At 41.9% G+C, this 22,415-nt stretch overlaps 1 protein-coding gene across 3 annotated transcripts in view; it reads right to left on the bottom strand.

The window, feature by feature from the left end:
• Positions 1 to 22,415, bottom strand: part of ltbp1 (latent transforming growth factor beta binding protein 1) — a 229,208-nt gene that overhangs the window by 116,363 nt on the left and 90,430 nt on the right. For all 3 annotated transcript variants that reach the window (XM_036592702.1, XM_036592701.1, XM_036592703.1), the window contains 3 exons: positions 11,810 to 12,013; positions 11,157 to 11,446; positions 6,416 to 6,518 (listed from right to left, as the gene is read on the bottom strand). In XM_036592702.1, coding sequence (XP_036448595.1) covers positions 6,416 to 6,518; positions 11,157 to 11,446; positions 11,810 to 12,013 — 597 coding nt within the window. The remainder of the gene's footprint in view (positions 1 to 6,415; positions 6,519 to 11,156; positions 11,447 to 11,809; positions 12,014 to 22,415) is intronic.

The raw sequence follows: 22,415 nt of genomic DNA on the forward strand, positions 1-22,415 counted from the left end.
CTGGCAGGTCCGTCTTGGCGCAGCATCAAGCTTATTTTTTCTAATGCCAACACTATTCTTATTAACAGGTTTATGGTTCTGCTTTGGAAATCACTGTAGTTTCAAAATCTTCCTCTTTCTAAATGCTCTTCTTCCAGGGCCCAGCTGTTGATATGAGATTCATACAGTTATTCCATCAGGTCGAACTGAAGAAAATCAATCTTCATTCCTCGAAGACAAACAACAGAAAGAGTGGAATGGGAGGCGTAAGCCTTTGGGAATTTCTGAAATGTAAATGTTAAGAAAACAATGCTGTCAAATTCCATTCATTTCTGTGGTACAATCATACGCATCCCAAAGTAATGAGACCTGTGTGAGAACATAGTAGCTGAAGATTTTGCCATATATGGTCCAAATGTCTTCAGTTTACCCCAGCAGTTCACAAAAAGAAATAAGCCTAGAGGTCTGAAGACGTCCGGAGTGACATCACAAGAATGACTCAGCAGGGAGGAACACAGCATATCCAGACATGTGTATGTGTGTGTGGTGGGGGGCAATGTATTTAGCTCTTTGTGGGGACCAAATGTTCCCAAAATAGGGGTAGGAAGTGAATACTGCTGTCCCATGATATGGATTTCACACTGCTATGATAATGCTGCAGTAAGAAATGGGGAACCCTCAGGGTCTTCTAGTCCTTCAGAGTACACTCTTAAAAAAGATGGTTCTTCAAGGGTTCTTTAGAAATGGGAATGAGTCTGCTTAGAACGATTTCATGCTTAAATGCTTTTTTGCATGGTGAAATGGTTCTTCAGATTGATGGAGAATGTGTTGTATGTGGTAACATCATGGCTGTGATTTGGTCGCCGTAGATCATCATAGCTGCGATGTTATTGGCGATAACACACTCCTCGAGTGTTCTATTGCTTTTATACAACAGTTAAATAAATAAAGTAATAAATTAATAAACTGGGCCGTGAACGCGGCGTTTAATATGTTTTAATGTTCGCAGTTCCCTCCGGCAAATTATAGTTCAGAGTATACGTCAGAGTAACGAACTCCGCTCAATCGCTGCACAGTCTGCTGTAAGCCCCGCCTTGAAGTTCAGACTGAGCTGTAGAGCTGCCGCAATATCAAGTTTAGCTCAGTTTTGTCAGTTTTTGCCAGATCAGTATTAATGTTGTTTTGTTCCAGCCAGTCTGTAAAGCATCTTACAGCCCATTTAGTTTGGCGAATGGTATTGGGTTCATTTCTGGCTGATTCCAGGTTGTTTAGCTGTTCTTCTGTCTCAGCTGCCGACTGAAAAGCTGCTCAGTGGTGATGACAGTTTAGGAATTTAGTGTCGTCTCATCTTCAGAGTCTGACCAAATCGGCTGTCGGTCAAATGTGATCTTAAAAGTATCCATTTTCTGTTTGTGCACAAAGTAAGAAGTAAAAACGTTCAAATGGTCAAAGTCATTGCTTAGCAACGGCGTCTCAGCGGAGTTATACAGTGTTTGTGAAAAAAATGTGCTGTTATGGTGAAATAACAGCACCGGTAGAATGTTTCTCAACCAATCAGCTTGTGTCGCCGGAACTAACTGTTGTATGAAGGCAAGTGAGCTCTCTCATTGGTTAGGACTTTAGAAGCTGAGCTGAAGGCCTAATGCATCAGATTAACCACCAACAAGTGGAATCAACTAATCATGTTCTGTTTTGCAATGAGTGGAGCCAATTTATTGAGGAAAAAAGGTCATCTGGAAGTCCAACATTCATTAATGACCATAAATACATTGTGAAAATGAGCCGTAAACTAACTAGGTTGACAGCTAAACTAGCTATCAAACTAGCCCAAAGAGCCCAACCGCCAATTTAAACAATTTCTATAAACACTTTTCTAACTATTTTTATAAAAACAACAAAAAGCAACAGGATGATAGAAAATATGAAAATGTGTGATGTCGTGGGGACATCTGGCTATCATCCCATATGTGCATGTGTTGGCATTCATTTAAATATTAAAAAAGGCACATTTAAATTTAGGACATATATTTTAAAACAGCACATATTGCGCATATATGCACATATGTTTTAACATTAGAAAATAATTTATACATTTATTTTTCTTATAAATGGGACCCCACAATGTCTGAAATACAAACATGTGAGTGTGTATGCATGCGTGTGTGTGAGCACGTGTGCGAGAGAGGGTGGACCAGGCTCATTACAGGAGCCGAGCTGGGGCTGAGCGGTCAAGATGACTCAGCACGTTTAATATATGTTCGTTTGTGTGTGAGTAATCAAAGATTTTACAGCTTTCCTCTGAGCTGGCCACTCATTCACGCTCCTCATTTCTCTTTCTTCTTCCCACTGTGTGAAAGTCATCCTTTCCCTTCCCTGAGATCAAAACCATATGCGTGCTGTGTCACTGCTTCTCCACGACTGTAAGCACTTTCAACATTTCCTGCATCGCCTTCACAGGGTGTTCTCGCTTAGTCACCACTACCACACACACTCCAAACTCCTACACTACAAACGCAGCGCAGGAAGGAATCTACTACCATTAATGATAATACACCAACACGGGTCACGCCAGGATCAGAAATGAATGCATAGGAATGCTGTTTTAAAAGAGATTTCGAATTGACTCTTCAAATTGGTTTATCAGTCTACGCAGGCTTTAGCAGAGCTCAGTAACGCTGAGATGAATGACTGATCACATTGATTTATCAGTCTACTCAGGCTTTAGCAGAGCTCAGTAACACTGAAATTAATAACTGATCATCATATTGATTTATCAGTCTACTCAGGCTTTAGCAGAGCTCAGTAACACAGATTAATAACTGATCACATTGATTTATCAGTCTACTCAGGCTTTAGCAGAGCTCAGTAACACAGATTAATAACTGATCACATTGATTTATCAGTCTACTCAGGCTTTAGCAGAGCTCAGTAACACTGAGATTAATAACTGATCACATTGATTTATCAGTCTACTCAGGCTTTAGCAGAGCTCAGTAACGCTGAGATTAATAACTGATCACATTGATTTATCAGTCTACTCAGGCTTTAGCAGAGCTCAGTAACGCTGAGATTAATAACTGATCACATTGATTTATCAGTCTACTCGGGCTTTAGCAGAGCTCAGTAACGCTGAGATGAATGACTGATCACATTGATTTATCAGTCTACTCAGGCTTTAGCAGAGCTCAGTAATACTGAGATTAATAACTGATCATCATATTGATTTATCAGTCTACTCAGGCTTTAGCAGAGCTCAGTAACACTGAGATTAATAACTGATCACATTGATTTATCAGTCTACTCAGGCTTTAGCAGAGCTCAGTAACGCTGAGATGAATGACTGATCACATTGATTTATCAGTCTACTCAGGCTTTAGCAGAGCTCAGTAACACTGAGATTAATAACTGATCACATTGATTTATCAGTCTACTCAGGCTTTAGCAGAGCTCAGTAACGCTGAGATTAATAACTGATCACCACATTGATTTATCAGTCTACTCAGGCTTTAGCAGAGCTCAGTAACACTGAGATTAATAACTGATCACATTGATTTATCAGTCTACTCAGGCTTTAGCAGAGCTCAGTAACACTGAGATTAATAACTGATCACATTGATTTATCAGTCTACTCAGGCTTTAGCAGAGCTCAGTAATACTGAGATTAATAACTGATCATCATATTGATTTATCAGTCTACTCAGGCTTTAGCAGAGCTCAGTAACACTGAGATTAATAACTGATCACATTGATTTATCAGTCTACTCAGGCTTTAGCAGAGCTCAGTAACGCTGAGATGAATGACTGATCACATTGATTTATCAGTCTACTCAGGCTTTAGCAGAGCTCAGTAATACTGAGATTAATAACTGATCATCATATTGATTTATCAGTCTACTCAGGCTTTAGCAGAGCTCAGTAACACTGAGATTAATAACTGATCACATTGATTTATCAGTCTACTCAGGCTTTAGCAGAGCTCAGTAACGCTGAGATTAATAACTGATCACATTGATTTATCAGTCTACTCGGGCTTTAGCAGAGCTCAGTAACACTGAGATTAATAACTGATCATCACACTGATTTATCAGTCTACTCAGGCTTTAGCAGAGCTCAGTAACGCTGAGATTAATAACTGATCACATTGATTTATCAGTCTACTCAGGCTTTAGCAGAGCTCAGTAACGCTGAGATGAATGACTGATCACATTGATTTATCAGTCTACTCAGGCTTTAGCAGAGCTCAGTAATACTGAGATTAATAACTGATCATCATATTGATTTATCAGTCTACTCAGGCTTTAGCAGAGCACAGTAACACTGAGATTAATAACTGATCACATTGATTTATCAGTCTACTCAGGCTTTAGCAGAGCTCAGTAACGCTGAGATTAATAACTGATCACATTGATTTATCAGTCTACTCAGGCTTTAGCAGAGCTCAGTAACGCTGAGATGAATGACTGATCACATTGATTTATCAGTCTACTCAGGCTTTAGCAGAGCTCAGTAATACTGAGATTAATAACTGATCATCATATTGATTTATCAGTCTACTCAGGCTTTAGCAGAGCACAGTAACACTGAGATTAATAACTGATCACATTGATTTATCACTCTACTCAGGCTTTAGCAGAGCTCAGTAACACTGAAATTAATAACTGATCATCATATTGATTTATCAGTCTACTCAGGCTTTAGCAGAGCTCAGTAACGCTGAGATTAATAACTGATCACATTGATTTATCAGTCTACTCAGGCTTTAGCAGAGCTCAGTAACGCTGAGATGAATGACTGATCACATTGATTTATCAGTCTACTCAGGCTTTAGCAGAGCTCAGTAATACTGAGATTAATAACTGATCATCATATTGATTTATCAGTCTACTCAGGCTTTAGCAGAGCACAGTAACACTGAGATTAATAACTGATCACATTGATTTATCACTCTACTCAGGCTTTAGCAGAGCTCAGTAACACTGAAATTAATAACTGATCATCATATTGATTTATCAGTCTACTCAGGCTTTAGCAGAGCTCAGTAACACAGATTAATAACTGATCACATTGATTTATCAGTCTACTCAGGCTTTAGCAGAGCACAGTAATACTGAGATTAATAACTGATTACATTGATTTATCAGTCTACTCAGGCTTTAGCAGAGCACAGTAATACTGAGATTAATAACTGATTACATTGATTTATCAGTCTACTCAGGCTTTAGCAGAGCTCAGTAATACTGAGATTAATAACTGATTACATTGATTTATCAGTCTACTCAGGCTTTAGCAGAGCTCAGTAATACTGAGATTAATAACTGATTACATTGATTTATCAGTCTACTCAGGCTTTAGCAGAGCTCAGTAACACAGATTAATAACTGATCACATTGATTTATCAGTCTACTCAGGCTTTAGCAGAGCTCAGTAACACTGAGATTAATAACTGATCACATTGATTTATCAGTCTACTCAGGCTTTAGCAGAGCTCAGTAACACTGAGATTAATAACCAATCACACTGATTTATCAGTCTACTCAGGCTTTAGCAGAGCTCAGTAACACTGAAATTAATAACTGATCATCATATTGATTTATCCGTCTACTCAGGCTTTAGCAGAGCTCAGTAACACTGAGATTAATAACCGATCACACTGATTTATCAGTCTACTCAGGCTTTAGCAGAGCTCAGTAACACTGAAATTAATAACTGATCATCATATTGATTTATCAGTCTACTCAGGCTTTAGTAGAGCTCAGTAACACTGAGATTAATAACTGATCACATTGATTTATCAGTCTACTCAGGCTTTAGCAGAGCTCAGTAATACTGAGATTAATAACTGATTACATTGATTTATCGGTCTACTCAGGCTTTAGCAGAGCTCAGTAATACTGAGATTAATAACTGATTACATTGATTTATCAGTCTACTCAGGCTTTAGCAGAGCTCAGTAACACTGAAATTAATAACTGATCATCATATTGATTTATCAGTCTACTCAGGCTTTAGCAGAGCTCAGTAACACTGAGATTAATAACTGATCACATTGATTTATCAGTCTACTCAGGCTTTAGTAGAGCTCAGTAACACTGAGATTAATAACTGATCACATTGATTTATCAGTCTACTCAGGCTTTAGCAGAGCTCAGTAACACTAAGATTAATGATTGATAAGCACATTGTTTTAAGAGTCCCGTTCCATCCCATACCTATACCCTATATCCTATACCTATATTCCATACCAATCTATTCTATTAAATTCTATTCCATTCTGTGACAATTTTAGGAAAGACTGATCCAAAATTGTAAGTTCTTCCTGCAATTTAATTACACTAATTTGTACAGCATACTTTACAGATACTGTTCCACAGCAGATCAAACAGAGCCGTACCCCACAAAGACAAGAACACAAACTCTGTGTGCGCGTGTGACTTACATTGCTTTCTGGGACACTTCTGGCATTTGTGGAATCCCCAGGATGTGCCCATGGTTCCACAACAGTCCTCCTGCTTGGAAAGGCCTGGGAGGGCTTTTCCACACTGCAACATAAACACAACACAAGAACGTAATTTCGTGTTAATATCAATTCACTCCATACGTTTAGATAATGTAGATCATACATTATAACAGAGCACGGCCAGGCAACACAGACACATTCTTTATTATATTCCAAACACTCCAAACAGGCCATAATATACATAAAAATACGCTCATACACACAGAAATGCACACAACACTTGATATGTTACTGTAGTTGCTGACTGCTTCTTATCTACCCAGAGCAAAATGAGCGGCAGCAAATTGAATAAAGATCTGTGGGTGATAACGGACAGCAGTGACCAGAGATGCAAGCGAAGTCTGCTAACACTACAAGCAGAGACATCATAGCGACACGGCCACATCAAGACAGTCCAATCGTTATGGCGACAATTATATCTTCACGTCTCTTGATATAAACGCAAACACACTTGACAAATGCAAACAAGTCGATAAATCTCAGCATGTCCGCTGCGAGGCAGGGCTGTTTCAGTGTTTACGTTGGAAACAGTGTTTGTTATCGATGAATGTGAGGATGATAACTGAATGTTCTGGAAGTGGTGGGGTCGACCTGCCACAATGAAAAGGGGTTAGCGACTTTGTTTTGTTAAAGCACGGAGTTTGGTGAGAAAGTGAAAAATCAAATATGCACAATTTTTGCCTTTACTCCGAACAAAGCAAAGACACGTCTGGTGCCGAATGCTTTCTACTGATTTTGCACTGGAGCTATGAGCTTGCGTAGCTGTTGTAATTCTGACCCTACAAATTAGTGTGGACAAAAATAAGGACAAGATTTGGCAACTCACTTCTTTCGAAAGCCAATTCTATTTTATGCAATGGGTTTTATCCGTTTTGTAAATAACACTGAGATTAATAACTGATCACATTGATTTATCAGTCTACTCAGGCTTTAGCAGAGCTCAGTAACACAGATTAATAACTGATCACATTGATTTATCAGTCTACTCAGGCTTTAGCAGAGCTCAATAACACAGATTAATAACTGATCATCACATTGATTTATCAGTCTACTCAGGCTTTAGCAGAGCTCAGTAACACTGAGATGAATAACTGATCACATTGATTTATCAGTCTACTCAGGCTTTAGCAGAGCTCAGTAACGCTGAGATTAATAACTGATCATGACATTGATTTATCAGTCTACTCAGGCTTTAGCAGAGCTCAGTAACACTGGGATTAATAACTGATCACATTGATTTATCAGTCTACTCAGGCTTTAGCAGAGCTCAGTAACACAGATTTGTAACCGATCAATACATTGATTTATCAGTCTACTCAGGCTTTAGCAGAGTTCAGTAACACTGAGATTAATAACTGATCAACACATTGATTTATCAGTCTACTCAGGCTTTAGCAGAGCTCAGTAACACAGATTTGTAACCGATCAATACATTGATTTATCAGTCTACTCAGGCTTTAGCAGAGTTTAGTAACACTGAGATTAATAACTGATCACATTGATTTATCAGTCTACTCAGGCTTTAGCAGAGCTCAGTAACACTGAGATTAATAACTGATCAACACATTGATTTATCAGTCTACTCAGGCTTTAGCAGAGCTCAGTAATGCTGAGATTTATAACTGATCAATACATTGATTTATCAGTCTACTCAGGCTTTAGCAGAGCTCAGTAACACTGAGATTAATAACTGATCAGCACATTGATTTATCAGTCTACTCAGGCTTTAGCAGAGCTCAGTAACACTGAGATTAATAACTGATCAGCACATTGATTTATCAGTCTACTCAGGCTTTAGCAGAGCTCAGTAACGCTGAGATTAATAACTGATCATGACATTGTTTTATGAGTCTTTATAAGTCCCTTTTCATCCTATTCTGTACCATTACGTACCATTCCATTCTATTTCATTTCATTTCATACCATTCTATTCTATTCTATTCTATTCTATTCTATTCTATTCTATTCAAATACACTACACATACACACACACACAGATTTTCTAAGCCACTTATCCTTCTGGGTCACAGGGGGAGCTGGAGCCTATCCCACTAGTCACTGGGCGGAAGGCAGGATACACCCTGTCGCCAATCCATCACAGGGCAATAACAGTATACAGTGTTAAAAAAAAATAAACACATAAGCAAACATATTTCAGATTACATAGCAACGTTAATGCCAATATCACCCACAGTTTTCTCTGTATCTGCGAAATATCGGCAATAACACACCGATAATTAGTGTTTTTTAGTCACAGTATCGCTGGGATTTGAACTCACAACCCTATGCCGTCTTTCCCTGAGGCAGTGTGGCGATATTTTAACAAATCAGTGCTCATGCATTTTATTGTCATTTCCACCGCCAAGTGACCTACACCATACCCCAGTACCTGTACAGAATTTGGTTACCCTTCTTCCAAGGATAGCAAGTGTGCCATGCTAGAATGCATGAGGGAAACTAGCGATAATGCAAAGCACTTATTGGTCAAACGCAATCGTCACACAAAATTCACGCCGTGTCACTGGAGTCGGATGATCACCATTAAAAAACAAAACACATAAAATCAATTATTAAAAAGGTCAATCAGGATTTGAAGCTCCCCTATTGTTGCTACTGTTGTTCGGGTGTTAACACTAGAATTCATGTGACCACATGAGCTAATTTCACAAATCTGTTATACGATGGGTAACGGACATGTAATCAACTAGGGGTACGGATAGTCTGGGGTCAGATATGTAACCACACTCTGCCGTACCTACCTGTCCGGTGGAAAAACACTGTTACAGTGCCCAATGTAAGGGAACCCCCTCTTTAGATGTATTGTATTGTATAGCTGTGTGTGCGCAATTCTGGCTAACCTGGTCAATTTGACCCCAAGCTTGTATGGTGCTAATTGGTAAGGGTATAAGCTGCTAATATCTGTTAGCTACATTAGCCTTGTAGCTTCAGTGCAAAACTAAGGCAGTGAACTCTGGGTTCCTGGTGGTGCAACTGAGCTGAGTTTACAGCTTGGCAGTAGGTGGACAGTTAGTTTGTTACCATCAGTGGCGACACCGCAGTGGTCGGCGGACCCATCAAGAGTTTAATTTTCCCAACTTTGGCTATGGAATGAACCAGATGTTGTGCCAAATGTTTCAAACCTAGGTGCACCCAATATGAGTACAGGACACCTTGCTGTCGTTTTCCACCTTACACAATCAACACTGCTAAAGCTATCCTCCATTTTTACCAGTGACACCGTCACCATGGCAACATTTTCATGGCTGCATGTGGTACCTGCTATGGGACATGCTTTTTCAGCTCCAATATGTAATCTCAGCAGGGGCACTGGCCATACAGTCGGGAGATTGAAGGGTAAATCTCTGCCGATGCAACATACAACCGCGGCCAGAAAAGCACAACCGGCCTCGCTCTCTCTGGACTCCTCCTTCGTCCAGCACATTTCTAGCTAACACAGAACTACAAACTGGACTTTGACCATAAAGAAAGCGAGTCAGCTCTGCATCCAAAAGAAATTCAGAAGGGCCCCTTTCAGCTGAGTCCAGGTAGCTTCAAAGAAAGAGATGCAGAGATAGCAGGCAGCAGATTAAATTTCTCCCTGAGTTCTGCACTTAAAAGACAAAAGATTCCCAAGAGTACGCCAATGTTCTGTTTGACACTTCTCATTTCGTTCTTCGTACCTCTTCCCTGTTCTCTTCTTCTCTCACACAACGTGTCCGTGCCAGGCGAGTTTAAAAGCTATTAACAGCGAGAGCAGAAGTGGACACTTCAGAAAGGCAGACAAGGCCAAAGAGGGAGGGAGAGAGAGAGGACGGGAGAGGAGAAGAGGTAGCTGAAGAGGGAAAGAGCCAAGACGAGAGAAAACCAATCAGTCAGACAGACAAGAAGAGAGCGAACGGAGCAGATTCAATTCATCCCTCAGACAAGACTGATCAAACACTTCAATCAGCTGTCGGCTCTCCAAGCCGAGGGGTTTGCGCTCCGAAGCAGATGCGGCTAATGACCTGGACGCTACTGCCCAGGATCATCTCAGCATGACAATCAGCCTACGACGCTAGGAAAGTGTTTGCAGCAATGTTTGTTCCATCAACCATCTAGTGGTGCTTTATTGGGCTACAATGGTTTCCAGAAACCAAAGCGTGGTTGGAACGGACAGATAAACAGATTGCATTGAAAGCAGAGGCTCATGTGTGATGCTCCGTTAATGACCAGTAGTCCAAAGGGAACACTATTAGCTGCATTCCCATTGAGAAGGGAATGGACAGTACAGGATCGATGCAATGGTTGTTCGCAACTTACACAACTGCATTAGCGACTAGCCTTCGCCTCCAAGAGCTAAGGCAATGCTGGACTTCACTGGATGTTGCAGGAATTTACAGATCTCAAAATCTGGAGATAATAATAGAGACAATAACGTGATTTATGAAAATCGGAAGTTTAGAATAAACATCAGCTGAGCCGTGGATACGGGGAGTCTACCACACCACCTGTAGAGCCCATTTTCCTCATTTCTCCCGACTTGCACTGTTGTGTTGAGTTCCATCTTGGTGGCCTTGGACTGAAGGCTGTCAATCACGCACGCTTATCAGAACATAGGACCACACCCAGACAGCTCTGATCAGCGTGTTTTACTATATTTCTATCTTGTGCATTTTCACACCTGCGTGCCAGTGGTCTCCTGGAAGCAGCGTCCGAGTTGGCTCTTGGAGGTCACTGGCTGGTACTGCAGGAAGGTTTGCTGGTTAGGGTATACGACACTGTGGCTGTGGTGCTGGATCTTTTGGCTGCTGCTGCTACTGCTGGAGCTGCTGCTTTCGGACATGTGGTAGCTGTACGAGTGACCTGACTGCGACGTCTTTGAATGGCCGCTGCTGCTGCTGTCCACCTGGGACACCTGGTGGATCTGTACCGATGCTTCTGGGGGATGTTTCACATGGATGTTCACCAGACCTGGAGAGAGAGAGAGAGAGAGAGAGAGGCAGAGTAATCAGTACCTCTCCAAATGAATCCGCAGGTCAATTGTACAGCATATCTGCAGTGAATGTCTCACAGGTTCTGCATCAAATGACAGCAAATGTAGGCACAGAGTGAAAACACTGGAAAGAGAGAACCACAGATCATCTTAACAGTCTTTCAAATATCTTCACCAAGAAAAAATGAACATGTATCTCAATTTTTCCAATATTTATTTTTCTACATCACTTGCTTTTTAACATTTAATGTTAAGCACGTTTTTGTCTTGTCCTGTAAAGTTACTGTTTTGGTGATACGTTTTATTTTTGCACAGTGACAATTTACAAAAAAATGACATACCCTGGTTCTGGCCTGAGCTGAAGGTCAGCGGGAGTGTGTGTGTGGAATGGACTTGAGCACCCTGGCCGTTCACCACTGTCTGTTGCCCCCGGTGGCCATTCTGGGCCGGCATCTGGCAGAACTTTCCGGTAAAGTTGGGCGGGCACTGGCACTTATCTCTTGCACTACATTTCCCTCCATTCATACAGGGCAGGTGGCAAACCACTGTAGCAACAGAACACATACACAAACATTTTCAACTCAGAAGCTAATGGGACACATAACATTTTATCTAATCAAATGATCAGTTAGAGTAGTAAATTTATAGTCTAACAGTCTTTAGAGCAATGCTACTGAACCAACAACAGTCCAAAACAATTCAACACAATACAAAATACATAAACATACACCAGCACTGTTTGGCCTTAATTTTGCTACATGTTTGTTTTTGGACACAGGGTCGTACACCAGGTCGTACACAATCGTACACATCTGGGTTCGATTCCCCAGCTGGGCGACCAGGATCCTTTCTGTGTGGAGTTTGCATGTTCTCCCCGTGTCTGTGTGGGTTTCCTCCCATGTCATGGTCCAAAGACATGCAGTCAGGCCAACTGGACGTGCTAAACTGCCCCTAGGTGTGAGTTTGTGTGAGAATGTATATGTCTGTGGACTGGTGAGCTGTCCAGGGTGTATCCTGCCTTTCACCCAATGACTGTTGGGATAGGCTCCCGCAACCCAGAAGGATAAGCGGCTTAGAAGATGTGTGTGTGTGGGTCATACACCATATGTATTACACGAGTCTGCTGTCAGAACAAAACCTCACATCTCCATTTTTGTCATTTTGTACTTTTTTACACAGTTTGAAAATGCAAGCTGACCTTTACAATGTTCCGAAATTTCTTGATGAACAAACGAACAGAAATGCTCCAAAAGTGCTTGGAAAAAAATCTGGTTCCATCAACATCCATTCAAAATGAAGAATGTTTTTTCCCTTTCCTGTAAAGTTAACATTTTATGTTTACTATTTTGGAGATACAAGGTTTTTTTCCAATAGCAGAGATATGTAATAATAAAATACTCCATATGTACTATGTATAGTACTGTTTGAAAGTCAGACATCACCATTTATTTATTAATTTCGAGTCAAAAAGGCCATGAAGTAAGTTATTCATTTTTTAATGTCAGGAGAAAAAAAACATGTTTCACAGGAAATTAGACCAAAGCCTCAAAAGCTAAATACAATATCATTTTTTCAGTACGTGTCCACATTTCGCCGTTATTACAGCTTTCCTTCTTTTCAGGTGACCTGCTTTCAGTTTCTCAAAGAAATCTGCAAGAACATTTTTCCACACCTCCAAAGTTCAGTCTTAGAAGTTGGTTGCATTTTCTGCTTCTCACCACCCAAGTATCCCAAAACCATTAAAGGATGATGAGGTCTGTAGGTTGTTCTGAGAACAACAGCTGCTTCATTGTTTCATTTACAAATTTTCTTCTTTTTTTGTCCTTTTCCATCTCAGTAATAGCTTTGTGACAGCTACACAACCTTTCAGACCCACCATGTTGTGTTGTGCTCTTACAATGTATTAGACATGCAATAATACAAGTTTTTTTTTGGGTGGGGATGCCGCAACCATCAAGGCATTGGCCCTCATCAGGAGATTGCGAGTTTGATCCCTGGTGATGCTACAGCCATCCGTGTCCGGGAGTCCAAGAGAGCACAACTGGCCTCGCTCTCTGGGTGGGTGGGATGGCCTGGCCTCTCCCTCATCACCCAACTGCGATGCTAGTTATAACATAACAGATCTGGCGTTTGGCGCTTTCCTCCGAGCGCGTTCAGCTGTCCAAAGATGCAGCGTGAGCGGCAGCTCGAAAAGATGCAGTAGCTGATTTCACAGGTCTCTGAGGAAGCCTGTGTTAGCCTTCGCCCTCCTAGCACTGGTAGTATCATTTGAGTGGGGGAGTCCTAACTAGTGGGTGGAATTGGAGACGACTAAATTGAGGAGAAAATCCAAAAAAACAGAAATAAGAATGTAGCCTTAGCCTCAGTAACCAATAAGGAATGGGTTTGCCTTACTGCTTAGAATATGCAAACAAAGTTTTTGCAAAAAACCTTCCATTTTGTTGATCCTGCAGGTCAACCCAGTTTTGCAATAATCAGGACTTTTTTGTCTTGAAAATGTACAAAAACACACACACACACACACACACACACACACACACACACACCCCACGCTCATTAGCTAAATTCCGATGCTGGAGCCTGACGTCTGCTCTGAGAAGACAAAACAACTGAACAACTGGTGCGTTCACGGTGTGTTTGACATTTGGTGAGGAGCTTGCAGTGTATCAGGCCTGGCTGTTCTCCACCACTCTGTCTCCATTCAGTGGATTCCTCCTGGTGAACGTCTGGGCATTTCTCAGCAAACAACAAACACACAAAACAGCACGCCAGAGAGAGACAGCGAGAGAGAGACATACAGAGAGAGAGAGAGAGAGAGAGAGAGAGAGAGAGAGAGAGAGAGAGAGAGAGGGAGAGATGCACCGAGACCCTGTTGCCCATCAGAACAAAGCTCCCATTGTTTGGAGAAGACGGTCTGAACCACAGCCCTTACCCACTCCACTCTCGAAATGCCGAGAGAGAAAGAGAGAGAGCGTCAGAGCGAGAGAGCATGCATTTGTGTGTGAAAGTGCATGTGTGGGCTTTTCCCACCGGGACGGCGCACATTCTGATTTCCACACTGCTTTTCTGTCCTGTGCTAGCGTGCCTACCTCCAGCTCAACAGCCTGACCCTGCCTCTACACACCCAGCAATCCACTCAGCTAACCGCACACAATTACCCAATTGAGCAAGAGACAACCAGTAATCAACCTCCTCCAGCTCTGGATTCTAAAGACTCATGTCAAACAAGGACAACAGACCTGAATGCTAAGCAAAGTCACATGCGTGTCTCTCCACGTCTATGAAAAGTGGGCCTTTTCTGTCCTTCCTATGCAACATACTGCCACTCTTTTAAGACAACCTTGTAAATGGTCATTTTTACAGGAAAAAGAAACACAGTTTTTCTCCACCGTTTAGTCATGGCCCACTCCCACCCACTCACTAGGTCTTCACTTATCCTAAAGCTGGGTGGGTGAAGGTAAGCACAAGCATCCTTCAAGATATGAGGCACCAACTAATACAATGTCCACGGACAGCTCGACATACTTGGAGGAGAACGCTAACCGCCAATTCTGTTAAAACAGCCACATATTGTTGTCCAGCATCACAGTGGGAGAGAGGGAGGGCCATCCTAGCCACCAGAAAGCAAGACCAAGTATGTTCTCCTGGTTACAGATGGCTGTGGCATCGAAGGAAACATTCCTAACTTTAAAGTAAAGCAAATGGTGTGTCAAATGATATATCGGTTGGCCAATAATAGCATCACACAAGATTACTGCTATCGTCCAATAGTGGATGTAGCATGTGATGCGCCTTTTTTGTCGCAGCACTGCCAGAATTAAAAATCTTCCCCCAGTTATAAAGAATATAGATATTGCAATGGTGGGGGGGAGGGAAGCAACTCAGAATGCATTGTGCTCCTGATTTCTGTTTATCTTATCCTACCTATCGATCTTACTTACATTAGTTCTCTACATAAGAAACGTTATCTGTTTTAGTCTGGTACTAACATGATAGGACTGCGAGTTGCTCATCTGAGTTTAAGACGTGTGATAATTGAGAACTGACAATCATATCAGTCAGTAAAGCACTGTTTAGCTAAAACTACTGGAGTATGAAAGTATTAAATTAAATTAGAATATGGAAACAGGGGCTCCGAGTGGCGCACGCGTCTAAGTGTTGGCCCTATCGTCAGACCGATCCCTGGTGATGCTAAAGCCAACCGTGGCTGGAGGACAACTGGATTTCTGGGTGGGTAGGATGTCCCCCCGTCTCCCCCCCATCACTCAGCGCTATGCTAGTCAGCGCAGGCGTCTGTTAGCTGACGTAACAGATCTGGCGGTTGGCGCTTTCCTCCGAGCGTGTTTGGCTGTCCAATGAAGTTGCGTGAGCGGCAGCTCGAAAAGATGCGGTGGTGCTTCACAGGTCTCGGAGGAAGCCTGTGTTAGCCTTCGCCCTCCTAGCGCTGGTGGTGTCGTGTGACTGGGGGAGTCCTAACTAGTGGGTGGAATTCAATATAACTAAATTGGGAGAAAAATCCAAAAAAAAGAGAAAACAGAAACTGAAAATTATGATAGACTAGTATAATAATCTGCTGATATTATCAGTTATCTGAATATTATATTTTCAGCCACTTATAATCGTTATCGGCCACAAAAATCAGTCAATCACTCAATATAATGAAGGACTGATGAGCTGAAGCTGGTATTGGATGGTAACTAAATAATAGGCTTCCATTTAGAAATGGTTAAGATAACAACTTCACACACAGAACAATCACAATGTATGATTTGTTTATTTGTATTTATGTTATTGTAACTGTTTAGAATATTTTTAGAATATGCTTCCTTCTCAGACAAACACCTTCACATATCATTTTTAATAAAAGTATAAACAAAAGTTTAATCAAATTGAAACAAGTTTTGTTGATTTTATAAGTGAAAATAAGTTAACATATCCAATAAATATAACATATAAAATGTCTAATAATTTTTGCACATTTTATGTGCACCACATTTTATTAATATTGGGTGGTGGATCATTCTCAGCACCGCAGTGACACTGATGTGGTGGTGGTGGTGTGTTAGTGTGTGTTGTGCTGGTACGAGTGGATCAGACACAGCAGTGCTGCTGGAGTTTTTAAACACTGTGTCCACTCACTGTCCACTCTATTAGACACTCCTACCTTGTCAGTCCACCTTGTAGATGTAAAGTCAGAGACGATAGCTCATCTGCTGCTGCAAAGTTTGTGTTGGTCATCCTCTAGTCCTTCATCAATGGTCACAGGACGCTGCCCACATGACGCTGCCCACAGGACGCTGCCCACAGGACGCTGTTGGCTGTTTTTGGTTAGTGGACTATTCTCAGTCCAGCAGTGACACTGAGGTGTTTAAAAACTCCAGGAGTACTGCTGTGTCTGATCCACTCAGACCAGCGCAACACACACTAACACACCACCACGTCAGTGATACTGCAGTGCTGAGAATGATCCACCACCCAAATAGTACCTACTCTGTGAGGGTCCATGGGGGTCCTGACCACTGAAGAACAGGGTAAAAGGGGGCTAACAAAGTATGCAGAGAAACAGATGGACTACAGTCTGTAACTGTAGAACTACAAAGTGCACCTATATAGTAAGTAGATTATATTAGTTATATTATTATATATAATAATATTTTATATCTATATATATATATATTTTTTTTTATTATATATATATTATATTATATTAGTTGTGATATTAGTTGATAAAAGTGTGTGTGTGTGTGTGTGTGTATAAATGTGCATGTGTATGTATTTCTCTCTTTGTGGGGACCATCACCAGGGTAAAAATGAAAGTGTGTGACATTGTGGGGACATTTACCTGCCCGCCAACAGAAAAAATGCCAAACCAATAGCTTAAAAAAAATAAATAAGCGTTAAGATTTTATTCTGGTTGCTGAGGTTATGGTTAGAGTTTGGTGCAGCATACTCCTGTGTGTGTTTGTGTATGTGTTTAAAAGCTTAAGTACAGCTCTATCTAGGAACTGCTGTGGTGATGTGTAATGACAGCTCTGGCTGATGTTTCCTCTCCAACGTGTTATTATGGTGACAGCGGCGCTTCTGTCAGTGTAACATCCTTCCATCTCTCTCGCTCTGTGGTTTATGCAGAGATATAAAGTGGTTACACAGTGTAAGGTTCTGCCTCGGTGTTTAATTGAAGTCCACTCTCTGTTAGATTACTGTTGTATATTGCTGCAATCTGCCAATACATGTTTACAGTTATCCTGCAGCTGCAGAGTTTTATCTGGTAATCTAAAGGCTACAGCACACCGGACATGATCCACAAAAATCTGAAACCATTGTTTGAATAAACGTGCACAGGCTGCTGGCAAATGTTTGGCATTGATGGACTCTCTAAGCGCCACTGAGCACCGCTCAATGTCAAACTATTACTACATTAACTTAGTCCCCGGTAGTTGCAACATGAAAAGCAATCAATGGAATATTTGGTTTGTGAGCTCATGCTACTAGTACACTATATGGCCATATTTATGTGCATACCCCTCCAAATTATTGAGTTCATGTGTTTCAGCTACACCCACTGCTAACAGGTGAATAAAATCAAGCACACAGCCATGCAATCTCAATAGACAAACACTGAGTGTGTTTACATGCATCTAATAATCCGATAACTGCAGAAAATCAGATTTTGTCAGTAATTTGTTTACCATGTTTACATGCACTTGAGTAATCAGATAATGGGAAACTCCAGGTTAACATGAGTCAGGCAGTAATCGCATTTACTGGCCAGTAAACTCACAGAGTAAGATGTGATGTAAACGTAAGGTAAAACCCAAATGTCATGCCACGGCTTTTTTTCAATACATTTTAAAAACGTGTATGTGGTTTCAGCGTCGCTCCAAAAGTGTTTGGTTGCTCTCTGGCGGCTGCTGTGGTAAACGCGCTTGCTCACGTCTGCCTGTTTCGCACATGTGCAGACTGAGAAATCCGAAAGAAATCAGAGCGTGCTGTTTACATGACCATGTAACCGCAGAAGTCCAGTTATGATCGGATTATTGGGTGCATGTAAGCACACTAATTTACAGTAGAATGGGTCGTACTGAAGAGCTCAGTGACTTTAAACGTGGCACTGTCATAGGACGCCACCTCTGCCACAAGACAGTCTATACAATTTCTGCCCTGCTAGATCTGCCCCAGACAACTGTAAGTGCTATCACTGAGAAATGGAAAAGACAACAGCTCAGCCACAAAAAGGTGGACCACGCAAACAGAGTGGGCCTGACGGGTGATGAAGCACATAAAAATTGACGATCCTCTGTTGCATCACTTGCTACAGAGTTCCAAACTGCCTCTGGAAGCAACATCAGTGCAAGAACAGGGCGTCAGGAGCTTCATGAAATGGGTTTCCATGGCAACGCAGTTACACACAAGTCTACCATCACTATGCGCCTGGAGTGACGATAAGAATCGCAACACTGGACTTGGAAAAGTGTTCTTTGGGGTGATGAATCCCGCTTCACTTGCAGTCTGATGGACGAATCTAGGTTTGGTTGATGCCAGGAAAATGCTAATTACCGGACTGCATAGCGTCAATGTTAAAAGTCTGATGGAGAAATAATGGTCTGAGGTTGTTTTTTTTCAGGCCCCTTAGTTACAGTGAAAGTAATGACTACTGACAGCCGTTTAACCTTCTCTGTAAAAAAGCACAGACCATCATGAATTCCATGCTGGTCTAAGCTGGTTTAGGCAGGTTTAGACTGGTCTAGTGTTGGCCTGATGCTGGTTTAGACGGTTATCAATTATGGTCATGCTGGCTGACCAGGATACCAGCATCCAAAACACAGACACAAGGTTTCCTTCCGACAACAGCGATATGCTGGTTTGGCTGGTGACACCCCTGCTGGTTTATGCCATCACCTAGCCAGCAGGCTAACAGCTCCACACATCAGCTCATTAGATTGATCAAGGATGGGAATTTTACCCCATCACAGTTTTCAATTTTCATTTATTTAACTGCTTTTCAGAATCTGTACTGCATGTACTGCCCTGCTGAAAAACCCAGCACAGACCAACAAGCATGTCATGCTGGTCTAAGCTGTCTATGCTAATCTAGTGCTGGTCTGGTTCTGGTTTAGCTGGTCACCCCAGCATGGTCATGCTGGTTGACCAGCATACCAGCATCAAAATACAACATATACTGCTTTTGGTGGTGACGAGCATATCAACTTCCATTGCTGCTGACCAGCATACCAGCATTAAAAACATTGCTTAACCTAAGCTTTTGCTCTCATTTACATATTTTAGTATATTGGACCGTTGTTCATATCCTGCTATTGATTTTTGAAAGCATGTACTGTGTATTTATATTTGTGCTCCTGTTGTTGTGAGGTATTTCCATGCTGTTCTTCATGACTGAATCTAATTGCTAATGTGCTACCCCTAACCCAACCCCAACCCTAACCTCACCTACCAAAAGATCATATTGCCTATATTGGTCTGTTGGCTTGATAAGGCCAGCTTAAACTAAACTAAGACAAATATCAGAAACAACTGAAGGACAAAATAATGACTAGGCCTAATATAAAAAGATTTTGTTGAAAATGTTGCTGTCACTGTGCTAGATTTGTTTCAGCTGTCTAACCAGCTTTATTTATGATATTACTGTTGAAATTATTTACTAAACTAATTTACAAAGGAGAACAAAAGAAAGAAATGAAGGAAAAATGAGTAAATTGGACTGTGGGTGGAAAATGAGTGATGAAAAGTGGCATTTTGTCTAACACTCTGCTTAACTACCAGTAGGCCGGCCAGAAATCGCTGAGCAAGAAGCCAGTGGGCCGCCAGTTTTGTCGTCAGCTGGCCGACAGCTATTCGGGTGGCTCAGTGTTTTTTCCTCATAGGGAGCAGCCCCATGTTCCCAAACCATCACACATTTTCATGTCTTCCATCATCCTGGGGACATTTGGTCCCCATAAGGAGCCGAATACATTATCACACATTCACACTGGGATTCTCTCTTACACATACACTCATGCCCACATTTTCTGACACAGCTTGCTAACCCAAAGCCGCGTGACAGAGTCGAACAAATGAGCTCATCCGACTGAACGCTAAGTCAGAATAACCGCTCACACAATGCTGTGATGTCACTTCCTCCCTCACCACATGTCCCTGTGGTCAGGCAGGCAGTTTGTTGTGGCAGAGCAGAACAGATACCATAATTGAGAGTGTTGGAAAGATTACAGAGAAGACAGGCTTCAAATGTGTACGCATGGTAGAGCACATAGAGTTTGTGCAGGTCGCCTATAACGAAAATGTGAGGGTAGGGGAGAGAGAGTAGGGTGGAAAGAGAAAAGGAGTAAAGAGGAAAGAGAGAAGAGACAATAATGTGGATATAAGTGTGCCCTATTACTTGCACATACACTGACCAGGCAGAACATTATGACCACCTCCTCGTTTCTACACTCATTGTCCATTTTATCAGCTCCACTTACTATATAGGTGCACTTTGTAGTTCTACAGTTACAGACTGTAGTCCATCTGTTTCTCTGATACTTTGTTAGCCCCCTTTTACCCTGTTCTTTATTGGTCAGGACCCCCATGGACCCTCACAGAGCAGGTACTATTTGCGTGGTGGATCATTCTCAGCACTGCAGTAACGCTGACGTGGTGGCGGTATGTTGCGCTGGTCTGAGTGGATCAGACACAGCAGTGCTGCTGGAGTTTTTAAACACTGTGTCCACTCACTGTCCACTCTGTTAGACACTCCTACCTTGTCAGTCCACCTTGTAGATGTAAAGTCAGAGACGATAGCTCATCTGCTGCTGCACAGTTTGTGTTGGTCATCCTCTAGTCCTTCATCAGTGGTCACAGAACGCTGCCCACAGGACGCTGCTGGCTGGATATTTTTTGGTTGCTGGACTATTCTGAGTCCAGCAGTGACACTGAGGTGTTTAAAAACTCCAGCAGCACTGCTGTGTCTGATCCACTCAGACCAGCGCAACACACACACTAACACACCACCACCACCATGTCAGTGTTACTGCAGTGCTGAGAATGATCCACCACCCAAACAGTACCTGCTATGTGAGGGTCCATGGGGGTCCTGACCACTGAAGAACAGGGTAAAAGGGGGCTAACAAAGTATGCAGAGAAACAGATGGACTACAGTCTGTAACTGTAGAACTACAAAGTGCACCTATATAGTAAGTGGAGCTGATAAAATGGACAATGAGCATAGAAACAAGGAGGTGGTCATAACGTCATAGACTACTAAGTGTACATGCATGTGGCTAAAATCCTATCAGGATACAATCAAGATGCTTCTCTCCCTCCTAGTACAACCGAAACCCTCCCCATGCAGTACCTCACTGGGCATGTGATTCATATCTACGAGGAAGATAATCACGGAGGATGCACATGGTCAGGGACCAGACAAAACAAAATGCTTAACAGCAATATGGACAAACACTACTGTGAAAACGGGTAACTGGTTGCCGCATAACGAGTGGATTTGCATACGCCGTCCCACACAGCAATCGGATTTCAGTCCGACTAACCGGAGACGCATTTGACTACCAAGTCTAACTGCATGTGGCTAAAATCTTATCACACAGTCACATGAAGTGACCAGGACTAAACGGGGTCACCGAGTCTTCATCAGGCAGAGAAGTTGATTTTTTCCCTCCATTTGAATAACCAGGCCCCTTAAAGCCACAAACAAAGAAAAGAACATTGATCAATACTTACGCACTTGTTTTGTTTTTTAAAAACACCTTGACATAACACCTGTCCATGCAGGCTGCCTCACAAAACAGTTCACCATACGCATAAACACACACACACAAAATCAGCCACACTACTAGCTACTGCCAAACCAGGTAACTTGAGCTGCTCCATTCCAGAGCTCCCCACGGGCACCAGCCTGGATCTGCCATAACACACACACACCACAGAGAGACCAGA

Source organism: Colossoma macropomum, unplaced genomic scaffold (assembly GCF_904425465.1).
Source record: "Colossoma macropomum unplaced genomic scaffold, Colossoma_macropomum, whole genome shotgun sequence".
Lineage (NCBI taxonomy): Eukaryota > Metazoa > Chordata > Actinopteri > Characiformes > Serrasalmidae > Colossoma > Colossoma macropomum.